At 53.4% G+C, this 19,832-nt stretch overlaps 4 protein-coding genes across 4 annotated transcripts; 2 read left to right on the plus strand and 2 right to left on the minus strand.

Moving 5' to 3' along the window:
• Positions 1 to 5,273: 5,273 nt before the first annotated feature.
• J4E88_008986 (uncharacterized protein) lies at positions 5,274 to 7,096 on the minus strand (the record flags this gene model as incomplete). The annotated part of the gene is made up of 2 exons (XM_049402593.1): positions 5,274 to 6,490; positions 6,538 to 7,096. The coding sequence occupies 2 exons, from the start codon at positions 7,094 to 7,096 to the stop codon at positions 5,274 to 5,276; spliced, it is 1,776 nt and encodes a 591-aa protein (XP_049251830.1).
• Positions 7,097 to 7,400: 304 nt separating this feature from the next.
• CFT1 (mRNA cleavage and polyadenylation factor subunit) lies at positions 7,401 to 11,865 on the plus strand (the record flags this gene model as incomplete). The annotated part of the gene is made up of 6 exons (XM_049402594.1): positions 7,401 to 7,405; positions 7,475 to 9,390; positions 9,444 to 9,886; positions 9,937 to 11,019; positions 11,082 to 11,229; positions 11,297 to 11,865. 6 exons carry the CDS (start codon positions 7,401 to 7,403, stop codon positions 11,863 to 11,865), a joined length of 4,164 nt encoding a protein of 1,387 aa, XP_049251831.1.
• A 1,212-nt stretch (positions 11,866 to 13,077) lies between these two features.
• J4E88_008988 (uncharacterized protein) lies at positions 13,078 to 14,416 on the plus strand (the record flags this gene model as incomplete). The annotated part of the gene is made up of 2 exons (XM_049402595.1): positions 13,078 to 13,113; positions 13,169 to 14,416. 2 exons carry the CDS (start codon positions 13,078 to 13,080, stop codon positions 14,414 to 14,416), a joined length of 1,284 nt encoding a protein of 427 aa, XP_049251832.1.
• Positions 14,417 to 16,811: 2,395 nt separating this feature from the next.
• On the minus strand, positions 16,812 to 19,082 carry J4E88_008989 (uncharacterized protein; the record flags this gene model as incomplete). Its single annotated transcript, XM_049402596.1, has 5 exons — positions 16,812 to 17,232; positions 17,290 to 17,450; positions 17,864 to 18,126; positions 18,725 to 18,984; positions 19,039 to 19,082. 5 exons carry the CDS (start codon positions 19,080 to 19,082, stop codon positions 16,812 to 16,814), a joined length of 1,149 nt encoding a protein of 382 aa, XP_049251833.1.
• Between the last annotated feature and the right edge of the window lie 750 nt (positions 19,083 to 19,832).

The following is a 19,832-nucleotide window of genomic DNA, read 5'->3' on the forward strand; positions in this document are numbered from 1 at the left end:
GTCGTCATCGTAGTCCGTCAAGAAGTCGGCTGCAGACACACGCCATCTGCTCTTCCGCCGCACAACCTCCACCAGACCAAGTGCTGCAAGTTGCGCTTTCGATCTCTTTGTCGCAAATGAGTGTATTTCTGAAGGCTTCCATAGCTCTTTGATTTCCAAGACGAAGGTTGCAAGCTTGTACGGAAGTAAGGCGGTTTCGTGGTAGACTTGACGGGAAGCGAGGAGTAGACCAAGACACGGATACTCAGCGCGACAGATGATTGAGGAGCAGTCCTTGTCCGATCCATCATATTTATAGACCTGATCACTGAACACAAAGGTGTAGATCGCGTTCCGGATCTCAGCGGGGAGGCGAAGAAGCGGCGACTGGGTAGCGTTGAGCTTTGTTCTAGTGTATATGGTGAGTTGGAGAGCCGCTCGGCGGAATTAAGGGTAGTCTTACATCTCGTCGCGGCGAGCAGCATCTTGTAGAAGGTGCCCCTCCGCTACGGCTTTGTGGGAACTCCCGTCGGCCATCGCGTTGCCTTAGAGGACTGAACACGCTGGTGGCGGGATAGCGCTCTGAGCGAAAGACAGACGAGATTGGGAGTAGTGGTAGTGGTAGAGCGTGTGGGAGGAGTGCGGGGGTGTGAGGAGGGAGTCGCGTTGTTGTTGTGGTAGCTGGGTGACCAAAGTTAAGTGCGAAAATCATATACAGCTGCCGTTCTAAGAATAGGTCATTGCAAACGATTGATTTGACGCACAAGCAAGCTCTCGTCGCATGATATGCATCCGCCATGAGAAGTCAGTGCTACAGAAAATGATATCGTGATGCGCCGAAAGAAGATGTATAGAGGGAAGTATGTATTGCTGAGGTCTTTCTCACTACGTGGTTTCTTGCAGTGAGACCGCATAACCACTTGAAAGCGCTGAATCATCGCTACGATGGCGAACTACGATTTAGAAAGCCTGAAAAGGTAGTTCTAGAACAGCTAGAGGACGATCTTCTAGCAACCCAGCTTTGCAGCCCAATAGGCACCGTCTCTGGTCATTATCCACGATTCAGTCCCGAAACCTTGATGCCAATTTACATGTACATAAACCTGCATATGACCGAGATTCTCAAGCTGCGCCTTGGTTCTTGCCTTTAGAAAAGCCTTCATCGCCCGATTCTCAGGAATGGTAGTCCTATGGTGGACGTGCGCTTCGCCGAAGTCGAATGTCGCGAGCTGGTATGGAAGCAAGGAGGTTTCGTGGTGAAGCTGGCGGCAAGCGAAAGGTAGTACCACACGATCCACATAATCATAGAATGGAGGGGGACGATAGGTCCAGAAGTTGATGATTTTGTCGACTTGCCACTTGCTAACCTTTAGGGTAAAGCGGATGTCGTTGAAGATATAGGTGTAGATCTGGTTACGAATCTCGGCGGGTAGACGAAGAAGCGGAGACTGAATAGCGTTGATCTCGGTGCTAATACATTGTCAGCCATGGCACTGGCACTGAGCGATCGAGAGACTCACATCTTGTCGAGCCGGTCGCGCTCGCGCTGAGCTTGCTCTTGAGCGGTCGCCATTTCCTTCCCCATAGATGCTGACGACATTGATGACGAACTTGGGCGGTAGCGTCGAGAGAGTGCAGTCGAAGGAGTCGAGGAGTGTGGCGGTGGAACGAGAGTGCGAGAGCAGTGCGGGAGTGAGAGGGTAAGAGCCTTTGCCAAGGCTAGAAAGAGGCAGGCGCGCTATTGTCGTTGACCCGTTGCTGGGTTACCATGTGAGGTGAGTGCGAACTTCAAATTGGAACACCGGGGCAGCTTGCAAATTGTGCCGTCATACGGCTGTCTAGTTCTTACCGCTGTATGAGTGCGCAAAGTGGCACAGGTAGCATGCTCATCGTTCACTCACTTTCAGTACGATTGATGGACTTATGCGAAGTAAGAAGATTCACGAGCTTGATATTATTTGAGCCACTGCATCTGCAGCGAAGCTGGTGATCGAAAAAGATACAAGAGGACCTTTCCAAAAGGGACTATACTGCGACCATTGCGAATGTCTATCGTGCCATCTCACGATCAAGTGTCCAGACCGTCGGATAAACAATAATGAGCGACGAAATCATGTCCTGGTACGACTCTTCCGCCAGTTTCGCCACCCAGAATGCACCAGTCTCCTCCAAAGGCTTGATTCCAAGACTTACTTTGTGGAATTCGTCGAACTTCAAGGATAAGATGGCGCCAATCTGCTCCTGTGTCCTCGCCTTCAGAAACCTGTCAAGAGCGTACACCTGTTCGTCGATGTCTAGAAATTCGGCCCAGACATAAAATGATCCAAGGCTGTATGGCAGCAAAGCTGTCTCAGCGTAGATCTGGCGACATACAAGAAGAAGGCCGAGATCGTGAGGTGTGTAGGATCCGGGACAGTCATCGACGTGCATATAGACAACGTTTTCATATGACCGATAGTATTCGGAAAGAATGTAAAGGACATCGTAGTAGACCCAACCAAAGATCATGTTTCTTAACTCGGCTGGAAGGCGGAGTAGAGGAGAGTTGATGGCGTTAGACTTGTGGCTATACAATATCTTTAGCTGAAGATCCATCAATCGGGGAATATGGTACTTACATCTCGTCGCGCTCAGTCTCAGAACGATGCCGAGCACGGATCCGAGCCATAGCCTCTTGAATTATACGGTTGTCATTGGAATCCCCGTCGAGCTTCTGCTTCTTAGCCAAGGCGACGGCCGAAGGGGACAGAGCGCGCTTTTTGCCGCGGTCCATGGCGTGCGCTTGTGGAATCGGAAGAAGGGAAGTAGAAAGGTGATGGGAAAAGGCAAAGAAAGAAGAGAAGAGAAGAGGGAGAGCTACCGCTACTTATACAGTAGCGAAGGAGCGACGCATGCTGGATACTCAAGGTAAAGGCAGATTTCGATATATGTTGGCCGTTTCAAATACGCGGTCATCTCACCTTCGAGATCCGACAGCCGGCTGTGGATAGGCGATGTGCACTCATGACCTGAACAAGATGATGGAATTTGACTTGTTGCAGTGACCGGAGAGGGTACAGTCGTCTCAGCGAATAGATACAGGAACGCTTATGAAGAAAGGAACTATCTGGTCTATGGAAGCGTCACACGACCACCAGATGGTCCGAAAGAAGAGACATCGAACCTGTAGCGTTCCATTGGGGTCATCTTGGCGTAAGAGGCTGAGAAAACTTCCAACTTGGCGACCCAGTATGCAGCAGTGTTTTGTTGGTACCAATAGCAACCCAACGCTTCTGACCACTCAGTGAGCTTGACGTTAGCCATCGCATCGATCTGCTCACTCGTTCGCCTTCCCAGAAACCTTTTCAAAACCCACAGCCCTCGGAATGCCGACGTTTCGCCCTCAAATCGGAAGCTACCAAGCGAATAGGGTAATAGAGCGGTTTCAGCATGCATCTGCCGACAGGTGAGATGTATTTTGTCCTGTGGCCGCTGCTCAAGCCACCGATCGACGGCCATAAAGCAATATTCATCGGAGGGCTTCGTCGTAGGACCTTCGTCAAAGAAGTAGAATATGCCTGTATAGACGTGGGCGAAGATCATGTTCCTAATCTCAGCCGGGAGTCGAAGCAGAGGCGAGTTGACAGCATTGAGCGTGGTGCTAAATTCTGTTAGCTACGTTGCTAAAACGAGTGCTGCATCTTACATCTGAGCCCGACGAGCTTGGTCGCGAATGTCTTGAGCAGCTGCGCGACGCGATGCCCTGTCGTCTCGCGCTGCTTTCGCAGACTGCGTGGTAGCGGGAGGGGTCGGTGGGCGCTTTCGCTTGGCCATGTTGACTTCAGCTTGGAATTTTGATGGGAACGGGGTAAAAGTGAAGGGTACAACAGAAGCAAGGGTCGAGAAGATCAGCCAAGCTGAGCCGACCAATCAAAATGAGAGTGACTTCTAATCTGAGCCGGCCGTCATAAGAGCCGCAGCTTCCATATCAGAAAGTCACATGTAAACAGGTGACGTCACTAGATACAAAGACACCACTGCTACAACGGCTGACCTGCGCAATATTTCAGGAATAGTGCCGGATTACCTGGAATACGAAAGCCGTACCGAGCTGACAATTGCAATGAGACTGCCAAACGTTATCCCAGGACGGCCAAACCCGCCCGTTGATACCAGATGGACCAGTATAATAGACGTCAAACTACTCGCGATCCCGGACTCCTCAGGAATTCATCTGATCAGCACAGTCCGCAATTTCCTTCATCGTGGCGAGCCAGTTTGCAGCAGACATAGTTCGCTCCCAGTCTTTACGGCCCTCGTCAGACCATTGCTCGATTGTTAGCTGAGCAATGGCATCGAATTGCTGGTCTGTCCTTTCTCCTACGAAATCTTCCAACATCCATAGCCCAAGATACCCTCTATTCTTTGCAACGACGTTGAACCGAAACACCCCAAGTTTGTACGGAAGTAGAGACGTTTCGGCATTGAGTTGACGACAGACAAACGATAGGCAGGCTTCTCCCTTCAATTCAGATTGCGATTCATCATCCTCACGACGACAAGTACCGGTTGCCTTTGCCTCAAGATCTTCTCGAAACACATATGTCTTGTCGGCATAGACGTAGGTGAAGATCATGTTCCTGATCTCAGCCGGAAGACGAAGCAAAGGCGAGTTTGCGGCGTTTGACATGCTGCTACAACACACTGTTAGTCACGTATGCATTCATCAGGATGAATAACGTACATCAGGTCGCGAGGACATGGACTTTGAGGAACATCTTGACGAACTTCCTGGGCTGGATGATCTTGATCGGGTAGAGCTCTCCGTAGAGCGGTAGTCGGATCCTGCGGGTCCTTGGGGCGTTCCTCCTTGGCCGGTAGGGAGGTGGGCGGAGACTTCAAGGCGCGCTTGCGCTTGGCCATGGTGATCTGAGCTTGGTGGTCTGATGGGAGGACAAAGTATGTGTGAACAAGAGGTAGAGGAGTGGCAGGAGGGAGATAGAAGGGTGGAGGAGACCGTCGGGCTGGTTGTAAGAAGAGGCGTCTTGAGCGCCAAGCGATGAAAATGAACGGTGAACGGTGAGATTCAGTTTGGGCCGAAGGTTCATTGTGTATTTGCAAACTTGCTAAACGCCAAAATGAGGTATCGTACGAACTAAAGAGACAAGACAGCTAGAGAAATGCAAAATACTTGAACCGAAACAAAAAGAGACCAAAAGACATACATACTATCCCACGCATATCCCATAGCGAATTACCTTCCATACCTCGAAATACAATTTACACCCACTTTTGAGACATGATCACACCACCACTTACTGAATCCTCTCATCCCTATCCGTCGCACCATAGCCCGCAGGCTTCCTAGCCCTTCCAGTAACATCACTCCACGCAGCCCCAAACCTACGTCCCGTGCTAGCCAGCAGACCCTCCTCCTCTTCCTCCTCAAGATCACGATCAATCTGTTCCTGGTCCAGACTAGGCGCCTTGAACAGCGTAGTCAAGAAGACGATGAGGTAAACACCCAAGAAGGCGAACTGAGCCCAGAAGAGGACGACGCCGAAGAAGGGGAAGTTGATGGTGACGCGGTTGATGAAGGTGCTGAGGACGGAAGGTGTGCAAACTTGTTGAGCAGCAGGGTTGGTGGCGAGTTCGCTGCAAGCCTTGATGAGATCCTTGTGCTCAGTGCAATCGGGCTGTTCGTCTAGGCTGTTGGTTTTCATGTCGCAGTAGGTTTGTGGGCCCCAGGTTGCGTATTGGGGTGCGACGACCATGGCGACGGAGTAGTTGATTGCGAGGGTGATGAGGGTGAGGAGGACGGTAGCCATGAGAAGTGCCTGGGGCGAAGTATGTCCCTTGCGGATCTTGAAGATGGTGATCCACAGGAAGCGGATACCAGCGGTCGCGATACCGACAACGGAGGCGGAGAAGAAGAAGAGGACAAGGAGAAGGAACATAACATAGTCGATGGGGAAGACCTTGGCGGACTTGACGAGGATGTAGTTGAGCGGCTGGAAGATGTTGATGTGGCCGAGGATGTAGCCGCAGTGGGCGCCGCAGATGGAGTTCTTGGCCTTGTCGATGCCGGTGATGAGCATGCTGGCGAAGATGACGAGGGCGAAGACCATCAGGATGAGGCCGCCGATGAGCTTGAGCGGGCGGAAGAAGGCTTCGGTCTTGATCCAGGCTTTGACGATCCAATGGCGGTCCTCGCCGCTGGACTCGGCAGCGAGGCGCTCGCGACGGATGAGGGTGCGTTCTTCGCGGACAAGCGCTTCCAATTCGCGTCTGTCCCTGCTGTCCAGTCCGCCTTCGCTGCCTTCGTTGCGTCCTTCAAGCTGCCTCTGGCGCTCACGATTGTTCTCGAGTTGAGACGCGGTGTTCGCGGCGAGCGTGGGGGCTGAAACGGACGGCGCGGACTTGATCATGGCGACGGGGAGGAGGGCCATACCAGCGCCGGTGTAGAGCACGAAGAGGACGGTTCCGACGGTGATGAGGAAGCCGAGGCCAAAGGATAGAGCGCGTTCGCCATCTAATGGAGTTAGCCAATGTCAACAAACAATAGAAGTCGCTGCTTACGGTTCTCCGAGAGAAGATGCTTGAAGTAGTCGAGGTCCAGACGCTTGTCATCCTTGGCCTGCTTCGCAAAGGGCACGAAGAAACCGACAAGGAAGATTGCGACTACAAAGATGAGGAAGCCGAGAGTCCACTTGAGAGCACCCCAAATGCGCTGGCCAGCGGTCTGCTCGCCATGCTCGGCCGCATCCTCATCGTATTCCTCGTACCAGAAGTAGGTAAAGGGAATGACGAGAAGACAGAGAAGCGCATCGAGCGAGTAGAGCGTGTAGTAGACGATGCGCAGAGTGTAGACAATGCTATCGACCTTCTCCGGGGTTGCCCAATCCTTCTTGCGGCCTAGACTGGATCGCGAGGTAGACGAGACGAGAGCGACGTCGACGGGAATGAGGAGGACGGTTGCGAGCAGCGCAAGAGTGGTGAAGATGCAGACAATGGTAACGGCGGCAGCGCGATCGCGCGGCTTCTGGTAGACATAGACGAATGTGGACGCGATGAGGAAGAGGATTCCCACGGCGACGGCGTAGGCGACCCAGATGAGAGAGGTCTGTATCAGCGCCATGTTGATACCCGTGGACAGCAGTTGCTATCGCTGGGGGAGAGAAGAGGGGATTCCAGGTAGAAGCCGCCGATGTTTGGAATGACGTCTAGCGGCCAGAACCCTGCTTCGATCCTGCCCAGAACAGCTAGCGTGGGTCGCACCTTCCCGGGCTGGAGCTCCAACACAACACGCTAGACAGAATCGCGCATGAGCTCTTTGACGCGACCTCGGTCAACACCACGAACATTGAATTCGCGCTGAGCTATCCCGCCCCACCCACGCACGACTGCCATGAGAAGTGTGGCAGCGACCTTGGACCACCACCATGCAGTGCTACACTGAGATAGCCCCGCCCACCGCCGTCAGCCATGCCATCAGCCTGCCCTTCGTGCACTCTAGGTCAAACAACCTAGTCGTCGCAAAGAACTCGCTGCTCCAGATCTTCGAGCTCAAGGCGACCACGACCGAAGTCACCCCGGGCGGAGGAAACGAGTCGGAGAATGCCGCGGCCAACCTCGACACAGAGGCGGCCGACGTGCCGTTGCAGCGCACCGAGAGCACGGCCAAGCTGGTGCTGGTGGGCGAGTTCCCCCTCGCCGGCACCGTCATATCGCTGGCGCGCGTGAAAGCGCTCAACACAAAGTCAAAGGGCGAGGCGCTGCTGGTGGCGTTTCGGGATGCGAAGCTCAGTTTGGTGGAGTGGGACCCGGAGACGTACAACCTCCATACAATATCAATACACTACTATGAGAACCCAGACTTGCCCGGCATTGCTCCTTGGTCCGCTGATCTCAAAGACACGTACAACTTCTTGACGGCAGACCCCAGCAGCAGATGCGCCGCCCTCAAGTTCGGCACCCACAACCTCGCCATTCTGCCCTTTCGCCAGCGTGATCTCGTCGAAGATGACTATGATTCCGATGCTGAGGCTCCCAAGGAGACCAAGGCTGAGCAAGCGGATGGCGAGCACAAGACGCCGTATTCCTCCTCCTTCGTCCTCCCACTCACCAACCTCGACCCTACCCTTACACACCCCGTCCACCTCGCCTTCCTGCACGAGTACCGCGAACCCACCTTTGGCATAGTCGCTGCCTCGCGAGCCACCGCCCCGTCATTACTCGCCCACCGCAAAGACATCCTCACCTACTCCGTCTTCACCCTCGATCTCGAACAAAAGGCCTCCACTACGCTCCTCTCAGTCACCGGACTGCCCTACGACATTACGAGAGTTGTACCGCTACCCTCTCCCATTGGCGGTGCTCTGTTGGTAGGAGGAAACGAGATCATACACGTCGACCAGGGAGGAAAGACGAACGGCGTGGCTGTCAACGAGTTTGCCAAGGCTTGTACATCGTTCCCGCTCAGCGACCAGTCAGATCTGGCCCTCCAATTGGAAGGATGCCAAGTCGAGCTGTTATCGCAGGACACGGGTGATGTGATAATCGTGCTCAACAGCGGGCGCATCCTTATCCTGACATTCACTCTCGACGGCCGTACTGTGTCTGGAATGACTATTCAGACTGTCTCCCAAGACCATGGAGGTCAAATCCTCAAAGCTGCCGCTTCATGTACAAGCAATCTCGGCAGAGGGCGACTGTTCGTTGGAAGCGAGGACGGCGAGTCAGTAATGCTAGGCTGGACTGGCTCATCCACTCAACTGCGACGCAAGCAGACGAATGCTGATTCGGATGGCGACGAGGACATGTCTGACGAGGAGGATATGGATGATATGGAAGACGATCTCTACAACGATACAGCTCCGGCGGTTCAAAAGACCACCGCAGCTGTATCCCAGCCCACTGCGCCCGGCACCTACACCTTCAGGATACACGACGTCTTGCCGAGTATAGCGCCGATCAAGACTGCCGTCCTCCATCCTGGCAAGGTCACCGACTCCTTGAACAAGGGCGAGATCATGCTATCCACAGGTAGAGGGTCGGCTGGAGCCATCACCGCTCTTGACCGCGAACTTCACCCTGTCAGTATCGCGACCAAGGAGCTTCCTTCGGCCCATGGCGTCTGGGCTGTACATGCTCGAAAGCAAGCCCCGGGAGATGTGACTGCTGCGTTTGGCGAAGACACTGAAGCCAACATGGCTACTGATGTTGACTATGACCAGTACCTGGTTGTCTCCAAAACCATTGATGACGGCACTGAGACTACTGTGGTATACGAGGTCAACGGCAACGAGCTGACTGAAACCGACAAGGGCGATTTTGAGCGTGAAGAAGGCTCAACTCTCTTTGTGGGTGTGTTGGCCGCTGGCACAAAGGTTGTCCAGGTCATGCGGACAGAGGTCAGGACGTACGATTCGGGTAAGCCACATCGTCTACATTATCCGCCTTCTCAGACTAACATCGTTCGATAGAACTTAATATGGACCAAATCCTACCTATGGAAGACGAAGAGGGCGGAAACGAGATCAACGTCATCAACGCCAGTTTCGCAGACCCATACCTACTCATCCTGCGCGAGGACTCCAGTGTCAAGATCTTCAAGGCTACCGGTGATGGAGAGCTTGAAGATGTTGAAGCGACTGGGCTGACGGGGACAACATGGCTCTCGGCCAGTCTGTTCAAGTCGTCCAGCTTCACGGAAGTCTTCGCCTTTCTCCTGACACCAGAAGGTGGTCTTCGCGTGTTTGCCATGTCTGACATGGAAAAGCCGTGTTACGTTGCTGAGGCGTTGAGCTTCTTGCCGCCAGTACTAGCGATGGATTATGTTCCTAAGCGGAGTGCGATCAAAGCTACCATCACTGAGATTCTGGCGGCTGATTTGGGCGACGCGACTACAAAGTCTCCTCATTTGATCGTAAGATACTATATCAGAATCATGTTACTCTAGCGACTAACGATATTCAGATCCGCACTTCCAGCGATAATCTCGTCATCTACAAGGCCTTCCATTCTCCATCACGATCTACTTCGGAACTCTGGACCCAAAACCTGCGATGGGTCAAGCTGTCGCAACAACACATACCAAGATATATCGAGGATGCAGGTTCCGAAGACCAAGGGTTCGAAAGTACACTCTTAGCGGTCGGTGATATCTGCGGCTACAGCACTGTCTTTCAACGAGGCACAACTCCGGCGTTCATCTTCAAGGAATCATCAAGCGCACCACGCGTCATTGGGCTTAGCGGAAAGCCCGTCAAGGGTCTCACATCATTCCACACATCGAACTGCCAGCGCGGGTTCGCATACCTCGATTCTACCGACACATTGCGCATCTCCCAACTTCCGCCTCAAACACACTACGGTCACCTCGGATGGGCAACACGACGCATGCCAATGGATGCGGAGGTGCACTCCCTTGCCTACCACCCGGCAGGGTTATACGTTGTTGGAACGGGCCAGTTCGAAGAGTACCAACTGGACCCCAGCGAGACATATCACTACGAACTGCCCAAGGAGGACATGAGCTTCAAGCCCAAGATTGAGCGTGGCGTTCTCAAACTACTAGACGAGAAGTCCTGGACCATCATCGACACACATATTCTGGATCCCCAGGAAGTTATTCTCTGCATTGAAACACTCAACCTCGAAGTCAGCGAAGTAACACACCAGCGCAAAGACCTCATCGCAGTCGGCACCTCGATCGTCCACGGCGAAGATCTCGCAACTAAGGGTTGCATCCGTATCTTCGAAGTCATCACCGTAGTACCGGAGCCAGATCGTCCGGAGACCAACAAGCGCCTCAAGCTCATCGTCAAGGATGAGGTCAAGGGCGCGGTCTCCGCCATCTCTGGACTGGGTACCCAAGGTTTCATGATCATGGCCCAGGGACAGAAGTGCATGGTCCGAGGTCTCAAGGAAGACGGCACCTTGCTGCCAGTCGCGTTCATGGACATGCAATGCTACGTCAGCGACTTGAAAAACTTGCCCGGGACAGGTATGCTGGCCATGGCTGATGCGTACCGGGGTGTCTGGTTCACGGGATACACAGTAAGTCTTCCTGCGATTACAGTAACAAAGCCGTATCGGATGCAATGCTAATACCACAGCAGGAAGAACCTTACAAGATGTCTCTCTTCTCCCGCTCAAAGCATAATCTAGAAACCATCGCGGTCGACTTCCTGCCCTTTGACCAACAACTTCACCTCATCGTCGCAGATGCGGACATGAACCTGCAAGTCCTGCAATTCGATCCAGATAGTACGTCTCCCATCCTCACCTCTAGACCTACACACCCAAACAGTCAACTAACACATCAACCTCACAGACCCCAAATCCGAAGCCGGCTCCCGCCTCCTCCACAAATCCACCTTCCACACCGGCCACTTCCCCACCTCCCTCCACCTCGTCCAATCCCACCTATCCCTCCCTTCCACAACCGACGCCTTCACATCCAACGCCAACCCCGCCACCGACGAAGACGACATGGACACCACAACCCCCTCCCCACCATCCACTATACAACCCCTCCACCAAATCCTGCACACAACACAATCCGGCACCCTCGCCCTGCTCACCCCGCTAACCGAGGATTCCTACCGCCGCCTCTCCAATCTCACGGCTTACCTCGCTAATACGCTCGACTCGCCGTGCTCGCTCAATCCGCGCGCGTTTCGAATGGGCAGCGAGGCGACGGGTGATGGCGGGTGGGATGCGGGGACTGGAGCGAGGGGCGTGCTTGATGGCAATCTTTTGATGAGGTGGGGTGAGTTGGGGGAGAGGGGGAGGAGAGAAGGATTGGGCAAGTATGGCGAGGGTGAGGAGGGGAGTTGGTTGTTTTGGGGGGAGAGAGAGGTTCTGGGGGGTTGGGGGGTTTTTGGGGGACGGGGACGGTAGCGGGTGTTAGGAAAAGTGCCAATGGACGTTAGACGTAGAAAATAGATCAGTTGAGGATATTGGTATGGACTACTTGGTGCATGAGGATCTGGACTGCTGGGCTGATGATAGTTGACTAGGCTATGATGTCATTCTGTACTGCGAAGGGCTTGAGAGGATGAAACCCAGAGATGAGGAGTACAGTCAGGAGTGAATTATGCAGAGTAGAAGAGCAAGAATAGTAGACGATAATTGGTTCACGATAATCCAAACTGCTGATGAGAACGCTTGACGGTACTACTGATGTTATTACAGGCTGCTGACGTACATCTAGGCGGGGCTCTGCTTTCCCGCTTGTTGTGTGCAATGTACTGTATGTACTGCTGCTGCCTTGACGTTCTGCCTGAGGCGTCTTCTCGGCCTTACTCGCGATCAAATTCTCCATGTGGCTGAGGCGAAGCTGCGCGATGGCGCAAGGCAAAAGAAGGGTCCCCTTCCGGCACCCGGAACTTCGCCAATCTTCGGCGATAAGAGCCCTGCCTGATCGCCCCTCCGCTGATTGGCTCGGCCAAAAGCGGTCATAGCGTGCCTCCATCGAAGCTTCCCAAGCAATGCGCAATGGCAAACGCATGTTCTCACGCCATTTGCAGACATTGAGATAGTGAATATTGGATTTCGCAGTGACATTCGAGAGAGTGGAGCCTGCTGCGTAGTTTGGGCAGGCAGACGAGCGGATTCAGGCAATCTTGGGCTGGCGAGGCAGCGTGGAAGGGCATGGAATTGTTTGGAATCTTCTCTCGCTCGGCGCAGCCGGTGCATTTGCAACATCCCGGTTACTACTTTTAAGTCGACAAGCGTCGCCCTCCCACGCACCCAATATACACTGTGAACACGCACCTTGCCTCCGAGTCAGATACCCGTTCTCTTTACTTCTCGACCGCGAAGAATCCCCGCGGCGACTTTAGGTAAGCGCCTTTTCTCTCATTGTGTCAGCACTTCGACGAGTTACCCGCGCCTTCTTTCACCTGCGAGGCTGAGCTGCAACCGGGCGACTACTGCGACTTCTGGCCCCCCGAGACTTGACGCTGACTTGATTTAAGAACTCTCCGACACCGCGACTCGCGCTCTCCACATATCAAGCCAGAGACCTTTCTATATTGCCCCTCAACCCGACTTTTACGACCCCGCTAGCCCCTCGTCTACGGCTCTAACACACAACCACGAACCGCGACCATGGTCAAAGACACAAAGTTCTACGATATCCTGGGGGTAAGCACAATCATCTCCACGAACAGCTCAAGGCCAGAAGACTAACAATCCACAGGTAGCGCCAGACTGCGCCGAGTCACAACTAAAGACGGCGTACAAGAAGGGAGCGCTCAAGTGGCATCCCGATAAGAACGCCCACAACCCCGAGGCCGCCGACAAGTTCAAGGACCTCTCCCACGCATACGAAGTTCTCTCAGACCCGCAGAAGCGCCAAATATACGACCAATATGGCGAGGAAGGACTCGAGCAAGGCGGCATGGGCGGCGGTGGCGGCATGGCAGCCGAGGACCTATTCGCACAGTTCTTCGGCGGCGGCGGCGGTCCCTTCGGAGGCATGTTTGGCGGCGGCATGGGCGGCGGACGCGAACAAGGACCCAAGAAGGCGCGCACAATCTCGCACGTCCACAAGGTCTCGCTCGAAGATGTCTACCGCGGCAAGGTATCCAAGCTCGCCCTACAGAAATCCGTCATCTGCCCCAAGTGCCACGGCGCGGGCGGTAAGGACGGCGCCGTCAAGAAGTGCGCTGGCTGCGACGGCCGCGGTATGAAGCACATGATGCGCCAGATGGGACCCATGATCCAGCGCTTCCAGACCGTGTGCCCAGACTGCCAGGGCGAAGGAGAAATCATCCGCGACAAGGACCGCTGCAAGCAGTGCAACGGCAAGAAGACGATAATCGAGCGCAAGGTCCTCCACGTCCACGTCGATCGCGGCGTCAAGTCCGGCCACAAGATCGAGTTCCGAGGCGAGGGTGACCAACTGCCCGGCGTAGAACCCGGCGACGTTGTTTTCGAAATCGAGCAGAAACCACACGCGCGCTTCCAACGCAAAGACGACGACCTCTTCTACCACGCCGAAATCGATCTCCTGACCGCGCTGGCCGGCGGCCAGATCCACATCGAGCACCTCGACGAGCGCTGGTTAACCGTCGACATCATCCCCGGCGAATGCATTTCCCCCGGCGAAGTCAAGGTCATCCGCGGCCAAGGCATGCCGTCGTACCGCCACCACGACTTTGGCAACTTGTACATCCAGTTCGACGTCAAGTTCCCCGAGCGCCTCGGTAACAACGAGGACGGTGGGCCCATGTCCCCCGAACAGATTCGCGCGCTGGAGTCTGTGCTGCCGCCCCGAAAGGTACCGGAGTCTATGCCGCCGGCTGATGCTATGACTGAGGACTTTACGCTCGAGGATGTTGATGCGGGTGGTGAGGGACAGCGCGCGAGGGGTATGGGTGGGATGGAGGATGATGATGATGATATGCATCCGGGGGCTGAGCGCGTGCAGTGTGCGTCTCAGTAAGAGGTGTGTAGTAGAGATTCCTGAGTGGGATGGAGATGGAGTTAGCATGATTTTACGATGCATGAATGCGAGTATGAGGTATGAGGTGTAGAGGAAGGAGACGGCGTGGAGGAGTTCTTGCATTCCATGGAGGTTTTCGACACTGTTAGCTTCGTGATATGAGGCTTCTGCGATACCAAAGAGAGTTTGTGTTTTCCCTTCTTTTACTTTCTGTAAGCAAAGGCATCATTATAGTCTTTGTGGCTTGTTGCCGGCGTTGCTTTAGACAGGTCAGTCAGCCTGGACAATGGCATGGTTTTGGTATAAATGTGGGGTTGTGGTGGGTGAATTGAGATGGTAATGCAAATGCGATGGGTTTGTGATACTGTTTATGATGAGGGCAAGTAGATGATTGATGTGATGGTTGATGTGATGGCTTGACGTGATGGTTTGACGTGTGAAGTCGCTCATTATGACATGTAAGGTTTGGGGTGGGTAGGGGGGTAGGGGGGTATGTAGGTCATGAAGTTTGATTACTAGTAAGACCGAGGAGACACCTTAGGTTGAACATCATCGCAGCGGGCGGATGGAGCAATGTCACATACAGCGTTAACTGGCTATGAAGATGTCGCGCAATTTGGTGACCGGGATTTCTTGTTGCGTGACATTATCAAGAATTGTTTGTGTAATTCTTCAACCACTCCAGCCAACACTTCGCACAATACGAAGATTCCATAGCAGCCGTGTTGCTATTTGGAAGATTAAACTCCCAACTCACATCCCGCATAAGCTCAACTTGCTCCTGTGTCCGCCGATCCAGAAAGACTTGAAGGTCTTTTAAACGCGTTGTTAAAACTACGAACTTGTTGAGTAAGTATGGTAGTATGGCGACCTCGGAGTAAATTTGCCGGCAGACGAAGAGTAGAGAGGCGGATGGGTAGGGTCGCGGGGGGTAGAGTTCTTTGCAGGGGATACTCTGGTTGTGGATGTCGACGGTGTAGGCTACGGTTATGGTGGAGTTGGACATGGCGAGGGCGAAGATCATGTTTCGGACTCCCGCAGGTAGTAGGAGTAGAGGTGAGGTCGTTGCATTGCGCTCGAAGCTTTGACAGTCAGTCGCGGTGGCTTCATCTGAGGCAGACACTGGCTTACATCTCGTCCGAGCGATCAGTTCGATGCGCGATTCTAGGCTCGGCGTCTGGTTGCATTGTGGAGACAGACATACTAGAGCTGTCTTTTGTGTGCGGCTCGTTGGTGGGGAGGGGTGGCTGCGAGGTGAGTGTAGAAGGGAAGGAGCGTTGGAACAAGAACGCTGGGATGTATTGACTAGTCAGCGCGCTAGTCGAAATGAGTAGGAGAAGGTGGATGGCCGGACTTCTAATTTCGCATTGCACCATCAGACTGCTATAGAGAACTTGGATAACGCTATTGTGGGGAAGCGCACTATGTACAGATACACCGGAAGAAGAGTGTGTCGTGTGCGCCTGCTATGGCGACGACGTCAGATTGACACCACACCTTGTGTCTACTATCGCTTTCGTCCTCACTACCTCAGCCCAATATGCTCTGACTCATCTTCAAGCTTCTAGTCCAACCATTCCTCCCAACGCTCTATCCATCTAGCCGCAGAGTCCACGTGCACTCGGCGGTCGTAACTGTACTTGCACCTCACCTCCACCATGAGTTCAAGTTGCTCTGGCGTTCGCTGCTTGAGGAGGTCGATGAGATTGGAAAAGCAATTGCAATTGAAGCAGAAAATGTTAAGTTTGTAGGGTAGAATGGCGACCTCTGAGAGGATCTGGCGGCAGACAAAGAGCAGAGGTTCAACATGACGGTGCTCAGGTCCGACAGTGCATGAGTCGCAGTCGAATGGTTCTCCCAGGCTAATGGTGCCATGGTACATGGCGTACTCGAAGATTATGTTACGGATCTCTGCGGGGAGCAGAAGGAGGGGTGAATTTGTCGCGTTGAGGCAAGTGCTGGAGGAGGGTTGTTAGTATGACTAACATAGATCTCGTTTATAGCTAGCTCACATCTCATCCGAGCGTTGCTTCATGGTCTCTTGCTGCGTGATGCCTTCTGGTTGCGCTTTGGGCAAGGCCTCGGTAGAACCGTGGTCGTCTGTGATGTTCATGTCGTTGACGGAGACTAGGAGGTGGGTGTAGAAGGGAAGAAGATTTTGAGCAAACGAGAAACAAAAATGAATCAATTTTGGCAAGCGCGCTAGTCAAGAATGGCAGGTGAAGGTGACTGAGACGTCTTTTGCGCCCACGCTACACCGCTCCGCTGCTATAGATAAATTGAAACAGAACCCACTAGAAAGAGATGGCAATCCAGAACTCGAGTGGGAGATGCATCACCCTCGCCTTCATGGTCGCCGTCCTACCCGAAGCCACTGGTTCGCGATATCCACGCTCTAATTATCGAATTCAGTCCCCATGAACGCATCGTATTCAGTCTTCATCCACTCAGTTGCAGGTCTCCCATTCTCCTCAGCGTAACCAACCCTCATCACCTCCGTCATTGCCTCGATCTGAGCTGGTGTTCGACGCTCCAGAAATGCGTATAGTTTGGAGGAGCCCCATGTCGGCAGGGGGTACACTGAAAGGTCCCAGATGGCGAAGATATTGAGTGCGTATGGAAGAAGTGCTGTCTCAGCGTAGATTTGGCGACAGACGTAGAGGAGTCTGGGGAGATGAACTGGAACTCCTCTGGTGACTAGGGTCCCCTTGTTATTGATCACGAGATATTGCTGACCGAGAGCAAACGCGAAAACCATGTTTCTGATCTCGGCTGGGAGGAGGAGGAGAGGCGAGGTTGTTGCGTTGAGGTAGGTACTATTCGGAGAACTGAGTTAGCGCTGGTCAACGCATTCTCATCTGAGGTCGACTTACATCTCGCTCAGTCGTTTCTCTTCTCGCAAGGCCTTGATCTTGAGCTCCTCTGCGATCTGCATCTCCTCTGGGCGCATTTCGTCGGAGAGCATGCTGGAGCTGGTGTCTTGCTGCTGCTTGACGTGGGTCGACATGCTGAACTTGGTGTTAATATCAGGTAGCTGACTGGGATGGAGAAGTGAGTGTAGAAGAGAAAGAAGGTCTGGGAACAGAGGCATATGTAGTTGCTCCCTAGTGCGCTAGTCGATGACCGCTAAGGATAGGTAAAGGTGAGGGCTGCAGTTCTTCTTACTTACTTAGCTGCTTCACTGCAAGTAAGAGAGAATTTGGAAAGGCAGTTCTGGACGACTAAATTCACGACCAAGAAGGCGTATATGATGAGATGCAATGTCGACGTGGAGACGGTGCCCAACTGTATATAGCCTTTCATCTACCATACTAAGCCCTAGTCTCGATTTCATGTCCTCGTCCATGTCCTCGCGCTGCAAACGCGAAGTCTCTCCAACCATTCAGTCGCAGGTCGCGCTCCCAAACGCGTGTCCGGTTGCCTTCGCACTCTCGCCAAAGCGCCAACCTGTGCCAATGTCCGGTGTGCAAAGAAGTCCTGGAACGCGCTGTCGTTCCCGAAAACCACAAAGACATTCAGCTCGTATGGAAGTAGCGCGGTCTCGAAGTAAATCTGACGACAGGCGTAGAGGAGACTAATGTCGAAAGGATTTGCCCAGTTGCGATGCTTCCAGCAGCCCTTAGGACTGGGTCCGTTGATTATCCTGGGAATGACCTTCAGCTCGATGTCGCCGTGACTGAGGGTGTAGGCGAAGATCATGTTGCGGATCTCTGCGGGCAGACGGAGGAGCGGGGAGGCGGTAGCATTGTGTTGAGTACTGCAGTCACTGATTACCACCTGCTCCCAAGAGACTGGCTTACTTTGTGACCTACATGTGCGCGCGCGCTTCTTCCGACTGCTTCGCTGAATTCATGTCGGCGTCAGCTCTGGTAGTGGGTGTTGCAGCGCGAACCACAGACGTAGGTGTAGGCATAGGAGAGGACTGAAAACGAAAGGGTATATGTTTGCAGTCAGTGCGCAGGTCGCACAAGGCAGGTGCACGGGACAAGTAGCTCTACATCTCAAAAACATACTCGCAGGGATTGAAATTAGCTGTATTAAACCTCTTGTTGCATAGACAAATAGATAATGAGACGCATGCATCCACTCGCTCTCACAACTGGAGAATCGCGGCGCAGTCAAGCCTCCATCTCACCTCGTTTCCAAGTATAAAGCACGAAAGCCTCAGCTTCCATAGAAGCCATCCATCTCGTTGCGGACATAGGCTTTCCAGCTTTTCCAGTGTTTGGGTTTCGCTCGCTGACACTGCCCACATCACTTCCCTCTGCTCCACTGTCCTCTGATAAAGAAAGTTCTTCGGAGGATCACGCTGGTAAACGAAATCGACAGCAAATGTATTAAGCTTGTAGGGAAGAGTGGCAGTCTCAGCATGGGTTTGTCGACACACGAAGAGGAGGTTGAGCGGTTGTCGAACGTAGTCTGGCCGACAATCCTCGGAAAACATGAACCTCCAGCGCGCCCTAGACCAGAAGATCTCAATGATGGGCTGTGTGAGGGCAAGGGCAAAGATCTGGTTGCGGAGCTCGGCAGGAAGACGCAGAAGAGGTGATTTGGCGTTTTGCTGGGTGCTAAAGGGACGTGTCAGTATAAGTCATCCTAATTCGTGAACGCGAGGAACTTACATTTGATCGCGATCACTCTCTGACTGCTCCTCTGGTGCCGACATATTGGTTTTGACGTCACTAGTGACCGCTATGAAGTTGGTTCAAGAGGATTAAGAGTTCAAGGTAGTAGAAGAGAAGAAGCATGGGACCTAGGGAGTGAGAACAAGGGTCTAGTCATTGCGCTACTGAAGGTGATTACGAAGCTAGTCCCACTTCGGGCGTACCCGCGAGAAGGCGCGACCAATGCACCTTGTCAACCGCCACCTCGTGGCAACAGAAATATCTTCGTGTCCTCACATTCCATACTCTCAAGGACGCAAGGTCTCGGCCCTGGCAACCAACGCTCCATCCATACTTTCGCAGACCCCATGTACACCGTATGTTTGCCTCCAAACTCGTCAACGGACCATACATTCTCCATGACCTCCCTCTGGATTGCGGTCAATTGCTCGACGAAGTGCATTGGATCATGCCAATAGTACCGCTCATAGCCTTCTCTTATCCTCTCCCAGGGCCTGTTCAATTCGATCACCCATGTATTGACTTTGTACGGAAGCAGTGCGGTCTCGGCGTGAATTTGGCGACACACGAACAGGAGGTTGACGGGCCGCTTGAGGTGGTTGAGACGCTTGGAATTGCGGACTGGGCGCTTTTTCAGCTTGAAGGAACAAGACCTCGCCGAGAAGCTGATGGGGTTGTAGAAGATGTTGCAGAATTGCTTGTAGTGGTAGCGATATTCGAAGCCTCGGCGTTCAGCTCGTTTAATCTTCCAACGATGAGAGCGCTCTGGAAAGATTATCGGGATGTAGCCG

This window comes from Alternaria novae-zelandiae (genome assembly GCF_023758075.1).
Source record: "Alternaria novae-zelandiae strain BMP 2774 chromosome Unknown scaffold_21, whole genome shotgun sequence".
Classification (NCBI taxonomy): domain Eukaryota; kingdom Fungi; phylum Ascomycota; class Dothideomycetes; order Pleosporales; family Pleosporaceae; genus Alternaria; species Alternaria novae-zelandiae.